Raw genomic sequence first — 18,700 nt, 5'->3', positions numbered from 1 at the left:
CCTCTCCCCACAACAGACACCCTGTGAGGTGGGTGAGGCTGAGAGAGCCCTGAGATTACTGAAGAAGAAGAAGAGTTGGTTCTTAGATGCCGCTTTTCTCTACCCGAAGGAGTCTCCAAGCAGCTTACAATTGCCTTCCCTTTCCTCTCCCCACAACAGACACCCTGTGAGGGTGGGGAGGCTGAGAGAGTCCTGATATTCCTGCTCGGTCAGAACAGTTTTATCAGTGCCGTGACTATCCCAAGGTCACCCAGCTGGCTGCATGTGGGGGAGCGCAGAATCGAACCCGGCTTGCCAGATTAGAAGTCCACACTCCTAACCACGACACCAAACTGGCTCTGTGGCACCTTTAAGACCCATAACGTTTTATTCACTGGACTCTCGATTTGTCCTGCTCCTTCAGGCCAACACGGCTACCCACTTGAGCCAGTGCAAACCGCCCAAGCGGATGTGGATCAGAAGTGGTCCTCAGGCTGAACGCCCGGCCACCCCCCCCCCCCCCCCGGTTTCTTTTAAGTTCTTGGATGGTTGTAACTCATTGTCCACTAGGATGCTAGTCCATCTGTAGCAGGAGAAAAGAGCAGAGTCCAGGAGCACCTTAAGACTAACACGGTGGGTGGCAAGGAGGAGCTCGCATGAGTCATGCTCAGGCCACGACTCCCGAAAGACGTGAGCCGTGACTCCTGAAAGCTCCTCCCCTGCCACCCATTTTGTGAGTCGGGAAGGTGCTCCTGGACTCTGGCTCTTTTCTCCTACTGCAGACAGACTCACAGCCCTGCCCATCTGGATCCGTCTCCATGGAAGGCACCATATTTTGGCGCACGAAATGGAAACCCATCCACCTTGCAATAAAGGGGCAGATGGACTCGCGTTCTAGCTGTATCCGAAGAAGTGAGCAGGGACTCCCGCAAGCTTCTCACCTGCCCCAAATTTTGTCTGAGGCTGTCTAACTGCAGTACTTGTTATCCTGCAATGTGACTTGAGACCTAGTGGAAAAGTCCAATTATAAAGTAAATAAATCAATGGGGGGGGGGAGGAATGAGTTTATGCTCAGCTCTCCTGGTGCTGTCTTATCTACCCGGAGTAAAGACAGTCAATGCCCTGCCCTGGATCACCCCAGCTAGACTGACCTCACCCCAGCTAGACTGAAGCCAAGCAAGGTCAACCAGGAAAGCGGGGGCTCATGGGAATTGTAGTCCATGGACATCTGGAGGACCACAGGTTGACTACCCATGTCCTAGATAACCCATGGGCATCTCTCTTTTTGGGAACAAGTCCCGTCTACAGGCCCTGTCTGGTTCAAAGGACATGGACAGAGGCGTCTAGGGCGGCCACCTTTTCAACCAGCCCCTGCTCCTGTGCCCTGAGAGAAATGCGAGGCACAGGCATTAGCCGAGGATCACACGCAGAGCAGCAGCTGGCTTCTGCAGACTGGGCCAGCCACTGTTCAAGGCACAAGAGCAATCCAGAGGCTCCTCTCTGGTCAGTTGGCGAGAAATCCGCTCCTCTGCCCTAGAGGTCTGCCAGAGGCAGTTCCATTCTCAGGGAGTTTATTTAAAGATCCTCTGAAACCCTCAGTGAATAAAGCCAAGGCTCAAGAGCAGCTAGAGCCCCCCAAAAGACAGCATGCGTAAGGAATTCAAATCCTGTTTGACCCCGACTGCAAACGCATTCCTCCTCTGCATCGCTTAAGCCACGGATGCTTTCAGCCACGGAGGCAAGAAGGAAAACCAAGACCATTGATTCCTTCTTCTGTTCCCAGGGAGACTCTGGAGGCAGAGCTGACCTTCACCCTCTAAGTGCCGGGAAACCGTAATGGGCCCAGAGACGTTATTTTTGCCCAGGAAGATTTATGGTCTCTGGACGAGGATCCCGGCTAAAAGCCTGACGTCGCCGGCCGAGGGAGAAAAGGTGATGGGAAGGGGGCAAGGAGAAGCGGTCAAGATGGAGTCAGGTTTCCCCAGCAGGGGTGGGGCCGTGGCTCCGTGGCAAGGCCTCTGCTCTGTAAGCAGAAGGTCCCCGGTTCAATCCCAGCAGCATCTCCAGGTCGAAGGGACCAGGCAGTGGCTGGTGTGAGACCCAGGAGAGCTGCTGTTGATGGACCGGCTTCAGCATAAAGCCGCTTCAAGGGTCAATGTGTTCACCCCTAGAAGGAAGCTTTGGGTAAGTTTGCTGAGAGGGGCAGGACACAGGTTTAAGCGTTGCTGTTAATACTAAAGCATCCACTGCCGCTTGTTTGCCTTTGGCTTGGTGGTCGGCTCAGAAGGGCACCCATCAAACCAGATTCACTGCAAGGCATATTGTTCCATCCCGGCTGAGGGGCTGGTCTCCGGCACCACGACTGGGCCTGGACTGGGCCTTGCAGACCCAGGAGTTCTGGAGAACTGTCCCTGGACATGCTGAATACAACCTGGCCCCTTTGAGTTAAGCCAAGGAGATGGCAAACAGTCAACTGACACTCCGCACCCGGACGTCACCTTCTGCCTGGTGCTTTTCATTGGAGATGCCAGGGATTGAACCGGGAAATTTCTGCAGGCCAAGCAGAGGCTCTACCATTGAGCCAGGGTCTCAGGCCAAGGTCTTTCCCATCCCCTCCTGCCCAGTCCTTTCAACTGGAGATGCCGGGGATTGACCCTGGGACCTTCTGCAGGCCAGGCAGAGGCTCTGCCACTGAGCCCTGGCCCTGCTCCTGAGAGGACAGCAAGACAGAGACCTCCAAGCAGCAAGGCCTTGTGGGTGGGGGGGGCTTTGTGTGCACTGAGGGGAGCCCCCCTGCCTGAGAAGAGAAAGCGGCCAGCATTGTCCTTTGTGGCCCCTCCATTCCTTCCCAGGGGAGAGAGGACCACCAGTGCATCCTCGTGGTTGCAGCAGGAGTCCCCAGCGTGGCCCCTGTGGGTGCCACGGTCCCCTCCCAACAGCCACCCAGTATTTTTAGAGGGTCTTTCAGCGGAAGGAGCTTCCCTGTGGGACTGAAGGTAAGATGCGGCAGCCATTTTGTGCCAGGCTCTGCCTCCGCCGGCGGCCATTTTGTGGCTCCACCCACCACTCTGTGTCAGAATTCCCAAGGGGCCCGCCAGCTCGGGACTCCTGGGTTATGATCCGGGAGTCGCCGGTTCGATCCCTGCTGTGCCTTGGAATCTCGCCAGGTGCCCTTTAGCCAGTTACAGATTCTCAGTCTAGCCTACCTCACAGGGTTGTTGGGAGAATCAAACGGAGGAGAGGAAGAGGAGGAGGTAAGGCGCTTAGGATCTCCACTGGGGAGAAAGGGCAAGGGGCGCATGAACGCAATAAATGCGAGTTAGTAGATACATCAGACATTTTGAACATGGCCACAGCACACACCCTGCTGAAATGAGAGTAACGCACGACTGAGCCAGGAGATCCCCATCACAGATCTCTACCCAGCCACATACTCACGAGGTGCCCATAGCCAAGGGTGCAATGTCACTTCACCTGTCTGCCATGTGCAGACTCATAACACTGGCCTACCTTACAGGGCTCTTGGGACTACGATCACACGTGTGAAACGCTTTGAGTATTTTATCGTTTCCCAGGTCTCCTGGAGCTCTCTCTCTCTCAATCTCTCTCTGGACAAATTTAGAGTCCAGGGGCAACTTTAAGACCAACAAAATTTTACTTAAGGTATGACCTTTCGTGTGCACACACTTCCTCAGATACACACACGCAGAGGAAGTGCGCATGCACACAAAAGCTCATCCCTTGAATACAACTTTGTTGGTCTTAAAGGTGCCCCTGCTGGACTCTAAATTTGTTCTGCGGCTTCAGACCAACATGGCTACCCATTTGAATCTGTGTGTGTGTGTGTGTGAGTGTGTGAGTGTGTGTGAGAGAGAGAGAGGCTGCCAGACTAGATCCCGGCTTGATTATATTCTAATGTGAGGTAAGAGAATTACTCCAGAGCCATCGTACAAGTTCCTGCGCAAATGAACAGGCATCTTGCCAAACAACGTCCTACTCTCAACACAATAAGGGTTTGCCACGTCCTCAGGTGTCTGTGCTGCGACATTCATTGTATATAAAACAATAAACAGCAGAGGCGAAAGTCCACAAACTACAGGAAGTCCAGGGTGAGACAGAATTATGACCAAATTCAAACATGGTCCAGAAAAGTACACAGACCACACAGTGCGCTATCAAGCAGTTAAGACCTGGATTCGAATCCACACAGTTAAGAGTTCAGGGGCAACTTGGTTGGTCTCAAACTTTGCCCAGCTGCTTCCGACCCCTCTGAATCAAGCCCACCCTGTATTCTGAAGAGACCTCAACCAATTTCACCCCTGGGATGCACTGCTGATGCAGATAATTGTTAATATTTTTTATTAATTGTGATGATTTTAAAGTTTATAGATTTTATTGCCAGTCCGTTTTATTGTATATCATGAATGCTTGCTGTCCACTGCCCCGAGACGGGTAACTGAGGAGGGCAGCATAGAAATGGACGGAATAAATACAGAAATAAACATGCTCTCCACATTTAGCCTTCCTCGCAAGGCTGTCACGGTGCTGAACAGAACTGGTTACACCAGAGAACTGCTTCAGAGTTCATTAGCAATGCACACTCCGAAGGCTACACGACAATGCCGCCTGTCCTTACAATAACACTGCAAGGTAGGCCAACGCCATCCCGGCCACACACATATACCGAAGAGGAAGGGCTCTGTTTTAAGAGAGGGAGGGGCGTGTCTGAGGCCACCCAGGGAAGAAGGATTTCCTGATTCGCCACCAGACAACTTCCTCTGCTCTCCTAATCAGCACTGGTCTTCGTGCCGGAACCTTCCCTCAGCCCTGGTGAGGAGCTAAATGCGAGGTCTCACGCATAGGGATTATGAGGACGCAAATGCATTTCGTTAAGTCCTGAGTCGGCTGCAAGGATAAATGCTGGCTTTTATGTTTTTAACGTATTTTATTTTAGGTCCTTTTTCTGTCTTGTAAGCTGCGGCGGACAAGGATGGAAGGCCACGGGTACACGACATAATCAGAGAAACAGAAATAAATATTAGGAAGACCTACATGCTGGGGTGGGGGTGGGGTTTCCAAGGACCACCGGGGCTGGCAAAGGGCCATGTAAACCTTCCACCTGCACAGAACTCCTCATCCCTTGACAATTCACCAAGAGTTCTTTGCAGCCCGAAATGCAGGACTCTCCCCACACCGGCCTGCTCCCCACTGGACATTTCCTTCCCCGGATATTTTTTTCTTGAGACCTCCTGTCCCCGGGAAGCAATTTAGCCCCGCTAAGGAGGGCCAGAAAGGGCAAGACGGTGAATTTGATTAAGCCGAGGATTTCGTAAGCCGGGTTTCTAATGAATGGCACGGCCAATCTTTCGCTTCTGCCCCTGACGTGGGGGAAGCCACAAAACAGCCTTGCTAAGAAGCAGGTTGGGCGATTCCTGTAAGGCCGAAAGAGGAACCCCGCTCAGGGGCACGGAGGGGTCAGGCCTGCAGCCCCACAGAAGCTCCGGCCAGAGCCCCGCAAGAGCCCCAAGATGCTCCGGCCACCTTCACAGGGGTGGTGCAGGAGACCTTCCTCGTGGCCCCGTGCCCCTTGACCTTGCTTGCCCCCAACACCCAAAGTTTGGGAACCAGAAACTGCTGATGAAAGCCCCTGCAAAAAGTCCCCCAGGGGGTCCGGGGCCCGGGCAGGCGATGCACCTGGCAGGGAGCCCGGGGGTGTCTCGGCTGGGACGAGGGGTCCCGGCCCTGCCTCGTGCCACGCTGGGCGCTGTCGCCACTGGGCTCCCGGAGCCCGCCGTGCGTGTGCGCCTCGCGCCACCCCCCTGCAGGGTGGGCCTACCTTGATCTTGTGCAGCGCCTTCTCGGCCTCGGCGGCGGCCACCCACACGGCCAGGCCGCCCTTGCTGTAGGTGAGGCTCCAGCCGGCGTCGGCGTCGCACTGGGCGCGGAAGAGGCCGAAGTCGCGGTCGTCGGGCACCTGCACGCTGTCCCGCGCAGACATGGCCCCCCCGGCCCGGACCCCGACCCAGACCCCCTGGCCGATGGGGCGCCGCACGGGACCCCCCCCTCCCTCCCTCCCTCCCCCCCCGGGCACCGGCCGGACAGCGGGTGGCGCAAGCGGCGGACAGGGGGGCGTCCTTCCTTTGCCTTGCGACCCCCGCCCCTTCTGCCTCCCTCCCTCCCTCCTTCCTTCTCTCTCTCCGACGGGGCTGGGGGGCCGCCGAGGCTGATGCTGCGCGTCGTGGCGCCTCCGAGCTGGCCGGCGCCGTCCAGGTGAGTCACGGCGCGCGAGGCAGGCAGGCAGGCGGGCACAGGTGGGGCCGCCGGACGCCCTCCTTCCCTCCCTCCCTCCCTGCGGCGGCGATTGGCTCCGGCCTCCCGGGAGGGGCCTCCTCTGCCTCTGCCTCTGCCTCTGCCCGCCCGGCAGGAGACGGCGCCGCCCCCAAACACGGCAGGGGCTCCCGGGCAGGGCGGGAGGAGGAGGAGGCGGCGGCAGCGCCCCCCGCCCGGGAGAGAGAGAGAGAGAGAGACCCCCCCTCCGGCCAGGGGCGGGGGGGGGGGAGCGGGCGGCCAAGGCCAGCCTCCGAGGCGGCGCGGGAGCCGGGTGTTCCCGCTGGGTCCTACGCTCCCTGGGCCGGCCGGGCGGGCAGACGGGGGTCGCAGGAGAGCCCCCCACACACACGCCGGACCGGCCCTTCGGAGAAGGCTGCCCCGCACCCGGGAAAGGGCTAGCTGGACCAGGCTTGGGGGGCTGGAGCGGGAGAAAGGCAGGGGCGGGGCTGCCACGCAGTGCCACCCACCCTCTCTCCCTCCCTCTCTCCCTCCCTCCCAGGTAAGGTGGCCAGTTTCCAGGAGACTGGGGGGCAGACACTGCAGAAGGCAGCGCAGCCGGGGATCATGGCAGAGCCCACCCCGCCAATTAGCCCTTTCTGCCATCCGGAGTGGGATCCAGGAGACCTCCAGGCCCGCCCTGGAGATTGGCAGCCCTGCTCCAAAGCAGCCACGGGCGCCAGGGGAGTGGATCATTCTGCTCCCGACCTGGAAGGTGGCAAGGCCAGAGAATGACAAGAGCTTAAAAGGGGCCACACTTCTTCAGAACTGGTCTCCATGCCAATAGAAAGCCAGCTCCAAAAGCAAAGGCCTTTCCCAGGGTGAGCTAATTTTCTGCTTGCAGGGAATTTGTTTTTACATTTGCACGAGCATTCCCCTCCAGGCCCTGCTGTTTCGGCCCCCTCCCCCTGCTGTCTTGTGGAGCCATCCCAAGACAGACACTGCATCCCTCCGGTCTTGGCTGCTGTGATACGGTTGCTTTATGGGCACCCCTTGACAACTGGCCCATCTTGCCCACCTAAGAAACCCCGCTGCTCAAGGATTGCTCCGGCCCCACAGCTGGGCGGTAGCCAATGCCAGGTGTGGGCCCAGCTGGGGGGTCTCTGAGCAGCAAGCATCCCGTGAGCTTTGGTGGGCTTGGGAAGAATCTCCGCTCTGCAGCCTGCAGCGTGATGCCGGGGGGTGGTCTGTACACGTGTGGCCGACAAGTTCACATGTAGCTCATCTTGCGTTGTGAACATGTTGACGTGTGCATGTCTGGGCGTGCTCATTTGTCTCGGCTTTCCCCTCTAGCATGTGGCAGGCCTCCCTCGGCTGCTTTCGCCCCCCAGCCGAATTCAGAATCGGGGGTGGGGCTGTGGATTTCGAGGCTTGAGGAATCGTGGAGTCTGCTATGACAACAGAAGACAAACCTATAACAAGAAACACACTTGCAGCATTAGAATCAGAAGCGGTACTGTAATAACAATTTGCATTTCTCCTTGTTGCCTTCCTCACGTTACGCGATTTATGCTGAACTGTTACTCTGAGTTATGGTATGATAATCTCTGTTCAAATGTTAGTGTGGATCCGCAGAGACGATAAGATACACAGCGGAAGAAACAGCACTGGAGAAAGTTCTGGCAGAGCGGTAACATCCCGATAAACTTTGCTCAATATTAAATAGGGTGAGGATTTGGATTAGAAGGGGGCGGGAGAACCATGCAAAGAATTTGAGGAGGAGGAGGAGGGGATAATCTAGATAAGGTAAAGGTAAAGGTAAAGGTATCCCCTGTGCAAGCACCGAGTCATGTCTGACCCTTGGGGTGACGCCCTCTAGCGTTTTCATGGCAGACTCAATACGGGGTGGTTTGCCAGTGCCTTCCCCAGTCATGACCGTTTACCCCCCAGCAAGCTGGGTACTCATTTTACCGACCTCGGGAGGATGGAAGGCTGAGTCAACCTTGAGCCGGCTGCTGGGATTGAACTCCCAGCCTTATGGGCAAAGCTTTCAGACGGCTGCCTTACCACTCTGCGCCACAAGAGGCTCTTATAATCTAGATGCTTATCTGTTTATCTTTTATTGCATATATAATAATAATAATAATGTATAATAATAGAATCACAGAGTTGGGAGGGGCCACACAAGCCATCTAGTCCAACCCCCCTCCTCAATACCGGATCAGCCTCAAGCATCCAGGACAAATATTATACAGACTCTCTGTTTTCTTTACTCTTTGTCTAATTCTTTGTTGGAAACCACTACAGCATCAGAGTCCAGGAGCACCTTTAAGACACACAAAGATTGATTCAAGGCAGGAGCTTCTGAGTGCAAGCACTCTTCCTCAGACTATGAGCCTCAAAAGCTTGAATTGCCAGCTTTTGAAGACCCAATTTGTGGGTCTTAAAGGTGCTCTTGGATTCTGATTTTGCTGTGCTACTTAAGACCAACATGGCCACCCACTTGAATCTGCCCACTCGTAGTGATCCCAATTCCATGCCCAGATGATGTCCCCCCCCCAAAAAAAAATCCCAGAATCGCTGGCCAATCAGGCCTGGAAGAATTTCACCTCCTGCCCCCAAAGTGGTGATCACATGTCCCTGGGCTTGCAAGAAACAGCCTAAGACGCAATCCAGCCTCCGAGGCCCACCCACTCACCATCTGCCTCAGTTCACAGAATCCCGAGAGGTGTTAACGGACAGGGAAGTGAGGGTTACCATTCTTTTTCCAGATCTGTGCTTAAATATGGCCTAACAAATAGGGGATGAATCTTCGGGGGTACAAAATAGGATAACGCATCTTTTTGCAAAATGTCAACATGTTATTTAAAAACCGGCTTCTCCAAAGAATTAGAGCCCCCATAAGAAAAACCCGATGGTTCGACAACTATTGCAAACCAAGAGATAAACGCATGGAAGATAAACGCATCCTCCAATGGAATCTAGTTGAACAAAGTTTGAGTCCGGGGTCGCCTTTAAAACCAACCAAGTTTCATTCAAGGTAGAAGCATTCACAGGGATTGAACCTGGGACCTTCTGCGTGCCAAGCACAGGCTCTGCCACTGAGCTACGAACCCACCCCAGGTTCTGAACCTATAACCAAATGTACCTGCCGACTCAGCAATGACATTTTGGCCTTGCTGCCATCTGCAAGGTGTTCCAGGGGCTACGCTCTGGCCTTCCAAAGAGGGTTCCTTGGCTAAACCCTTCCTAAAGCAGAACTGCTCAGAGCCATAGGGAAGGGCAGTATAGAAACCCAAATAAATAAACAAACTCTGGCCATGTCCACAGAGCAGGGAAAACAAAAAGGGCCCATGCAGGGAATCAATTAAAAACCCTCCAGTTTAATACGATCCGGTCGTCGCAGGGTTACGTAACCGCGGAGGCCCCTCCATCCAATCCGGTTAGCAGCAGAAATTCCCCAAAGAGCATTAATGCACTTAACACGGCAACGCATCGAAATGCATCCTGTCAGTCTTCAGACTGGTACCCGATCCGCAGGGACCTCGATCTTCTTGCAGGCCTGCTTGCCAACCCATGAATGGCTTTATCTGAGGGTTGCCAACCTCAAGGTGAGGCCTGGAGATCTCTTGGAAGTACAGCTGATACCGATACCAGAGAAAAATGGCTGCTTCGGAGGGGGGAACTCCAGCTGAGAGGCTCCCTCCCCCACCACCAAATGCCTCTGAACTCCCCCACCCATGGTTGGCAAGCCCACGTTTGTCCCTCTCAGCTACGCAAGTCTGAAGGCAACAAGCAAAGAGGGTGTCTTCTCCGGGCTGCTGTTCTACAGGGCTGCCTCCGGCTGCAGAAGTCGGGTTGACAGCTGCTGGGCAGGAGAGATGGAGACATCCGGGAATGACAACTGATCTCTGGACGACAGGCATTGCTTCTTTGTTTACGGCATCTTTGTGGGAATCCTTTTGTCCACTTCTGCAGAAAACGGCTGCTTTGGACAGTGGGTGGCCAGGCGCTATGCCAGGGGTAGTCAAAACTGCGGCCCTCCAGATGTCCATGGACTACAATTCCTATGAGCCCCTGCCAGCGAACGCTGGCAGGGGCTCATGGGAATTGTAGTCCATGGACATCTGGAGGGCCACAGTTTGACTACCCCTGCGCTATACCCTCCCAAGGTCCCTTCGTAAGCCCACGCTCCAGCCTCAGATTTATTTATTTCATTTTTATTTCCCAACCTGGAGTTGGCAGCCCTGGTCCGGAAGACAACACATGGGCAGGTGTCCCGTTTTCTCCCCCTGACGATACCAAGACAAGGGAAACCAAAAATCCCTTTCAAAAATGCCCACGGGGGAGCTTCTGGGTGCCTGTTTGTTTTTCTCTGCACGGGAACCTGCAGTCTCCACTGTGGCTCCTGCCGGCGTCAAGTTCTGCCACAACAGGGATTTCTTTGTTTAGGATCTTGATCTGCTTCTCCCTTTTAAGAAAGACCTCCTTGGGTTAATCAGGAAAGGTATCAACAGGGGAAGGGAATCTCTGCCTCCTTCCCTCGTGTTCTGTTTTTCTTTAGGTCCCTGAAGCGCTTTAATAAAAACGTAGACCCTGCTGGTGGACCTCCGGATGCCCCCTGGGTTGAGGCCATTGTGTCGGACTGGACGGGCCATTGGCCTGATCCAACATGGCTCCTGTTGTGCTTTCATGTGTAACTGGCTGCTGTAAACATGTGCAAAAGCACCAACATTGCAGCTCAACACACAAGGAAATACACTTGTACAACACTTCTGTTCCTTTGAAGTCCTTAGTTGGATCTTGCCTTTGTGGAAGGGACTGTGGCTCGGTGGCAGAGGCTCTACCTGGGATGTAGAAGGTCCCAGGTTTGATCCCCAGCCTCTCCAATTCAAAGGACCAGGCAGGAGGGGAGGGGAAAGACCTTTCTCTGCCTGAGACCACAGAATCTTAGAGTGGGAAGGGACCTCCAGGGTCATCTAGTCCAACCCCCTGCAGAATGCAGGAAATTCACTACTACCTGCCCACCCACACTGACCCCAAATCCCCCCCCCAAAAAAACCCCAGAATCTCTGGCTAGTCTGGCCTGGAGGAAATTCACCTCCCAACCCCAAATTGGCAGTCAGCATTTCCCTGGGCAAGCAAGAGGGGACCACAAGAGCCAAACATGGACACCGTCCCTCCTGCCCACCCACTCCCCATCTGCCTGAGTCCAATGCTGGCCTTGATGGGCCAAGGGGGCCTGATTCAGTAGAGGGCAGCTTCATATGCTCATACAATATAAATCATCTCATCAATCAGTCAATAAAATAAGATTTGCCACAAAGGCAAGAAAACACCGAGGCTGTCTATGCTTGTGGCTTATCGTGCATGGATTTCAAATCTCCGCCTCCCCATCAAACCTAGAACGGCAAAGAGTTCCAACAATAAATCACGCAAGTGAAAAGGCCCTTTCCAGAAGGTCCCAGCCAGGGTTAAGAGCCTGCGTCTCCACTGGCCCAAGGATGCTGGGTGCAGCCAGGGGAAGGCCGTTCTTCTGTCCCAGAACCTGAGCGCTCAGCCACTCAGAGGGAGGGGTCCAAGGCCGGACTTGGTGCAAGGACCCCAAGGACTCTCATGCCCGTGATTAACGTGTCCCAGTGGAGACAGATCAAGGCGAGCAGCCGGGTTAGACTGTCTGGAGCGGCAGAAAAGAGCCAGGGTCCTGCAGCATCTTCAACACTGACACAATTTGTGTGTGTGTGTGTGTGTGTGTGTGTGTGTGTGTGTGTGTGTGTGTGTGTGTGTGGAGCTTCTATGAGTCCCTGCTCGCTTCTTCAGGGACAGCGAGAACGGGAGTCCCTCCTCCCTTCTATCACAGATTGGGAGTCCCGTTCTGTGTGGCTAAATGTGGTGCCTTCCAGGGAGGTAGACCGAGAAAGGCAGCCGTGTGAGTCTGGCTGGAGCAGCACAAAACAGCCAGAGTCCAGGAGCACCTCGGAGACTAGCCAAATTGGGGGCAGGGGAGGCGCTTTCCTGAGTCAGAGCTCACTTCTTCAGAGACGGCCAGAAAGGGACTCCATCGGTTCTTCTAGCACAAGGCAGAGGGGTCCCCCTTCTGAAGGGCTAAGAGTGGCACCCTCCATGAAGACGGATCCAGATATTTGTCTGGAGCAACAGAGAAGAGCCACAGTCTGTTATGCTCAAGACCAGGGGTAGTCAAACTGCGGCCCTCCAGATGTCCACGGACTACAATTCCCACGAGCCCCTGCCAGTGAATGCTGGCAGGGGCTCGTGGGAATTGTAGTCCGTGGACATCTGGAGGGCCGCAGTTTGACTACCCCTGCTCAAGACGAACGAAACCGGGGTGCCTGAAGAAGGGAGTGGGGACTCCCAGAAGCCCCTCCCCGGCCACAAATGCTGCTGCCCTCCTGGGTGCTCCTGCCTTCCGGCTCTTTCCTGCCGTGTCCCAGCGGGCCCTGCTGAGCCGTCCGTCATTCCCTCCGCCCGAGAGCAGCTTGTCCAAACTCCACTGGACAGTGGTTCAAACCACGCCTGGCAGATGTTGTGCAGTGAGGACGGCTGCAGCAGTCTGCACACGACAAACAGGACATCATGATCCGGCTCTGCTGGGAAGGCTGCTGGCCGTATTTCCGAAGGAAGGAAGCTCAGGGGCAGAGGCTCTGCCTGGCCTGCAGGAGCTCCCAGGCTCAATCCCCGGCAACTCCAGTTTAAAAGGGACCAGGCAGGAGGGGAAGGGAGGGAAGCTGCCAGCCTGAGCAGACAACGGTGACCTTGGGGGCCCAAGGCTGATTCAGCAGAAGGTAACTGTGTGGCAGCCCAGGAAGTTTCACGGGGGTCACAGGGCACTGGGAAACCCCCATGACGAAGTTGTCCGCATGTCCAACTAGGATTCTGGGAGACCTTGATTAATGGGCACCGTACACAGCCCCCCTTCCTCCATTTTACTCTGACAACAGCCCTGCCATGTAGGTTAGGTTGAAAGCGTTGGCTGGACCAAGGTCTCCCAGTGAACTTCCGTCATGGTAGATTCGAACCCGGAACCTCCAAATCCTTGCCCAGCCCCCTATAACAACTGCGGGTCAGCATGGTTAAGAGTGGCAGCCTCTGGCCGGCGGAAAGGGGCTTGATTGCCAAGCCCTCTTCCCCATGAAGCCTGCCAAGTGACTTTGGGCCAGTCACGGTTCTCTCTGAGCTCTCTCAGCCCCGCCTTCCTCACAAGGTGATTGCTGTGGGGAGAGGGAGGGAAGACGTTTGTCCACCACTCGGAGGGTCCTCAGGGTGGAGAAGGGCGAGGAGGAAGAACCGGCTCCCTCTTCTTCTACTGTCCTTCTCGGGTGGAGGACTGGGATCCCTGCTTCTCCCATGGAGCGACCTTGGGCACTTCGCAAACTCTCAGCCGAGCCTACCTCACAGGGCAGTTGTCGGGAGACAGCACAAGAGGGGAGAACAATATTCTAAAGGCCACGCTGAGTCCGAAATAGAGGGGGAGTGGGGTGTAGATAACAACTGCATGCCGATACATCACTGTACGGAAGCATCCCCAAATATCCAGGAATCTCCCAGCCCAAAGTTGGCAACCCTCCGCTGAAAAGGTGGGGCAAACAATGCCACACTGCGCCCCGGAGGAAGAGGACTGTTTTGGTTTCGCCCTCTTTCCATTACCCAGAGGAGTCCCAAAGCAGCTTACAAACCCCTTTCCCATCCTCTCCCCCTGCGAGGTAGGTGGGGCTGAGAGAGCCCTAAGAGAACTGTGACAGGCCCAAGGTCACCCAGGTGGCTGCATGTGAAGGAGGAGGGGGAATCGAACCCCACTCTCCAGATTAGAGGCTGCTGCTCCTGACCAAGACACCAAGAAGAGGAATTGGTTCTTAGACCCTGCTTTTCACTACCCAAAGGATTTACAATCGCCTTCTCTTCCCCTCCCTATGAGGTCGGTGGGGCCGAGAGAGCTCTGACAGAACTGCTCTAAGAGAACTGTGACTGGCCCAAGGTCACCCAGCAGGATGCCTGTGGAGGAGGGAGGGGGAATCCAGATTAGAGGTTGCTACTCTTAACCACGACACCCGACTGAGCCCCTTTCGATCCAGGGACGAGGTAGAGGAGCTGTGAGCTTGGCCACAGCCGGGAGGCTCCCGTTGGGGTTTCCTTTCGGCCTCCTCTCCTGACTCGGCCCTGGCCCCCCCTGCAGCCATGGCTCCTCTTTGTTTCCCTGCTGCCGCCTGCGGGGGTGGAGAGGGAAGAGAAACAGGGCCTGCCTTCCCTGCAAACACCGGCAGATGGGAAGAGGAACAGACCGAGACAGCCATGAGTCACGCCTGGTGCCCAGGGGGGCTCCCCCCCCTCCGCTCTCTACCTGCTCTCCACTTCTTCCCAAAGCCACCTTGCCCCCTTCCCCAAGCAAAGGGAGAGCAGGCACAGGGAAAGAGGGAGGGCATGGAGGGCAATTACTTGGCCTGACCCACTTTGCAGGGCTGTTAAGAAGAAAACAGAGGAGAGAAAAAAGAAGAGCTGTTTGTTTCGTTCCCTGCTTTTCTCTCCCCGAAGGAGTCTCAAAGCAGCAATTTTGCCCTTCCTCTCCCCACAACAGACAACCTGCGAGGGAGGGGGGGCTCCCAGCTCTCCTTCTTCTCTCTTCTCACCTGGCTCAGAGGAGCTGGCAAACCCACCAGGGAGGCAGTGCCATGGGGGGGGGGGGCTGCTTAAAATTCCAGGGAGCTCCCCCAACAACCGTGAGTCATGGTGGCCAGACAGCACATTGAGCAGGAGAGCTGCAGGAAAGAGGCAGCCGAGGACAGGATGCTGCGTCTGTAGAGAATCCCTCCGAGGACCATTTTCAGATTGAGGGCAGCGTGGCAGAATGGTTGGGGTATGCGTCTGGGAGACCCAGATTCGAATCCTGCTCTGCTGCAGAAGCCTGTGGGCCAGCCACGCCCTCTCAACCTAGCCTACCTCACAGGGTTGTTGTCAGGAAAGAGAGGGGTGTCAGCCAACGCAGCCAACCCCACGCAACGATGGATTAGGTTTCTGGCGTAGAAGGACGACACGGATGAGTGAGGCCCCTGCGGAGCCCCTGAAATTCCAGCTCAGCTCCTGCCGAGCCAGTTCCCCTGGAGAAAAGGGCTGCTGGGGAGGGTAGGCTTGGGGATGCCAGCCTCCAGGTGGGGCCTGGGGATCCCCTGGAATTCCACCTCATCTCCAGACTGCAGAGCTCAGTTCCCCTGGAGGAAAGGGCTGCTTGGGAGGGTGGGCTCAGTGGCCTTGGACCCCACAGAGGGTCAGGGATGCCAGCCTCCAGGTGGGGCCTGGGGATCCCCCGAAATGACAGCCCCTCTCCAGACTGCAGAGCTCAGTTCCCCTGGAGGAAAGGGCTGCTTGGGAGGGGGACTGAGATGCCAACCTCCAGGTGGGGCCTGGGGATCCCCCGAAATGCCAGCTCCTCTCCAGACTGCAGAGATCAGTTCCCATGGAGGAAAGGGCTGCTTGGGAGGGGGGACTCTGTGGCCTTGGACCCCACTGAGGGTCAGGGATGCCAGCCTCCAGGTGGGGCCTGGGGATCCCCTGGAATTCCACCTCATCTCCAGACTGCAGAGCTCCGTTCCCCTGGAGGAAAGGGCTGCTTGGGAGGGGGGACTCTGTGGCCTTGGACCCCACTGAGGGTCAGGGATGCCAGCCTCCAGGTGGGGCCTGGGGATCCCCTGGAATTCCACCTCATCTCCAGACTGCAGAGCTCAGTTCCCCTGGAGGAAAGGGCTGCTTGGGAGGGTGGGCTCAGTGGCCTTGGACCCCACAGAGGGTCAGGGATGCCAGCCTCCAGGTGGGGCCTGGGTATCCCCTGGAATTCCACCTCATCTCCAGACTGCAGAGCTCCGTTCCCCTGGAGGAAAGGGCTGCTTGGGAGGGGGGACTCTGTGGCCTTGGACCCCACTGAGGGCCAGGGATGCCAGCCTCCAGGTGGGGCCTGGGGATCCCCTGGAATTCCACCTCATCTCCAGACTGCAGAGCTCCGTTCCCCTGGAGGAAAGGGCTGCTTGGGAGGGTGGGCTCAGTGGCCTTGGACCCCACAGAGGGTCAGGGATGCCAGCCTCCAGGTGGGGCCTGGGGATCCCCCGAAATGACAGCCCCTCTCCAGACTGCAGAGCTCAGTTCCCCTGGAGGAAAGGGCTGCTTGGGAGGGGGACTGAGATGCCAATCTCCAGGTGGGGCCTGGGGATCCCCCGAAATGCCAGCTCCTCTCCAGACTGCAGAGATCAGTTCCCCTGGAGGAAAGGGCTGCTTGGGAGGGGGGACTCTGTGGCCTTGGACCCCACTGAGGGTCAGGGATGCCAGCCTCCAGGTGGGGCCTGGGGATCCCCTGGAATTCCACCTCATCTCCAGACTGCAGAGCTCCGTTCCCCTGGAGGAAAGGGCTGCTTGGGAGGGGGGACTCTGTGGCCTTGGACCCCACTGAGGGTCAGGGATGCCAGCCTCCAGGTGGGGCCTGGGGATCCCCTGGAATTCCACCTCATCTCCAGACTGCAGAGCTCAGTTCCCCTGGAGGAAAGGGCTGCTTGGGAGGGTGGGCTCAGTGGCCTTGGACCCCACAGAGGGTCAGGGATGCCAGCCTCCAGGTGGGGCCTGGGTATCCCCTGGAATTCCACCTCATCTCCAGACTGCAGAGCTCCGTTCCCCTGGAGGAAAGGGCTGCTTGGGAGGGGGGACTCTGTGGCCTTGGACCCCACTGAGGGCCAGGGATGCCAGCCTCCAGGTGGGGCCTGGGGATCCCCCGGAATTCCAGCTCCTCTCCAGACTGCAGAGCTCAGTTCCCCTGGAGAAAAGGGCTGCTTGGGAGGGGGGACTCTGTGGCCTTGGACCCCACAGAGGGTCAGGGATGCCAGCCTCCAGGTGGGGCCTGGGGATCCCCTGGAATTCCACCTCATCTCCAGACTGCAGAGCTCCGTTCCCCTGGAGGAAAGGGCTGCTTGGGAGGGGGGACTCTGTGGCCTTGGACCCCACTGAGGGCCAGGGATGCCAGCCTCCAGGTGGGGCCTGGGGATCCCCCGGAATTCCAGCTCCTCTCCAGACTGCAGAGCTCAGTTCCCCTGGAGGAAAGGGCTGCTTGGGAGGGTGGGCTCAGTGGCCTTGGACCCCACAGAGGGTCAGGGATGCCAGCCTCCAGGTGGGGCCTGGGGATCCCCCGAAATGACAGCCCCTCTCCAGACTGCAGAGCTCAGTTCCCCTGGAGGAAAGGGCTGCTTGGGAGGGGGGACTCTGTGGCCTTGGACCCCACTGAGGGTCAGGGATGCCAGCCTCCAGGTGGGGCCTGGGGATCCCCTGGAATTCCACCTCATCTCCAGACTGCAGAGCTCAGTTCCCCTGGAGGAAAGGGCTGCTTGGGAGAGGGGGTTCTGTGGCCTTGGACCCCACAGAGGGTCAGGGATGCCAGCCTCCAGGTGGGGCCTGGGGATCCCCCGGAATGACAGCTCCTCTCCAGACTGCAGAGCTCAGTTCCCCTGGAGGAAAGGGCTGCTGGGGAAGGGGGTCTCTATAGCTTTATATTCCACTGAGCCCCCTCCCTGCACCAAGTCGAACCCCCTCCCGGCTCCACCCCCGAGATGGATGGCCCAGCCCTGGCACTCCTAACCCCTTTTACAACCACTGGCTTTAATTCCTAATGCATTTTGGGTTTTGCCCGTGATATTGTGATTCGAATTACTTTTCTGATTTCATGTTATGCAAGCTTTTTTTAAAAAGCCACTTTCTGGGAAATATTATTTGGTCGTTGCCAATTTTGAAACAACTAATAACAATTAAATAATTCAAACCCACTTTCCAAACCACTACAGCATCAGAGTCCAGCAGGGGCACCTTTAAGACCAGCAAAGATTTATTCAGGGCGTGAGCTTTCGAGTGCAAGCACTCTTCCTCAGAATAGATGAACTGGCCATCATGCCAGGGGGGATATAAAGTTAATTCTGTTAAGTTAGCAAACTGTGTCTCTGCATCCCAATACAGCCACACGATGATTCTTTGCTAAAGGGTCCTTTCCCCTTCTTGACCCCCCTTGCAGAATTAAAATTCTACTCATTAAAATATTTCAACATTTCTAATTTGTAATACTATGCGTGTTGCATTATTAGATTTAAATTTAATACACAAAACCGTGACGAACAAAATAATTTACCTGCGCCGCTGATCCCCCGCCAGTTTCGAACCTGCGGCTTTGGGGGATGGAGCCTCTCCCCCCCTCCCGGCTCCCCCATGATTGACTCCATTTCCCAGAAAGCGCACAAAGCCACGCCTCGGAACTCTTTGTTGACGTCACCGCCGCCTGCGCCTTCTGGGAACTGTGGTCCCTTCTGCCCAGAGCCCCGAGGGGCGCGGCGGGCGGGGAAAGGCCGGGGACTACCACTCCCGTCGGCCCCCGCTCTTCCGCCTGCGGCGTGCCTGACGTCCCGTCCCCCTCCGGCGCCGC

General features: G+C 56.5%; 1 protein-coding gene across 1 annotated transcript in view; it reads right to left on the bottom strand.

Annotated features, from left to right (window-relative positions):
* Window positions 1-6,014, bottom strand: part of STARD10 (StAR related lipid transfer domain containing 10) — a 47,483-nt gene extending 41,469 nt beyond the window's left edge. The window contains exon 1 of the mRNA XM_077341141.1: window positions 5,816-6,014. Within this exon, the coding sequence (XP_077197256.1) occupies window positions 5,816-5,977 (162 nt within the window). The 5' untranslated portion in view covers window positions 5,978-6,014. The remainder of the gene's footprint in view (window positions 1-5,815) is intronic.
* Window positions 6,015-18,700: the final 12,686 nt, after the last annotated feature.

Source organism: Paroedura picta, chromosome 6 (assembly GCF_049243985.1).
Source record: "Paroedura picta isolate Pp20150507F chromosome 6, Ppicta_v3.0, whole genome shotgun sequence".
Taxonomy (NCBI): Eukaryota; Metazoa; Chordata; class Lepidosauria; order Squamata; family Gekkonidae; genus Paroedura; species Paroedura picta.
This window is presented reverse-complemented; position numbering and strand designations above follow the sequence as displayed.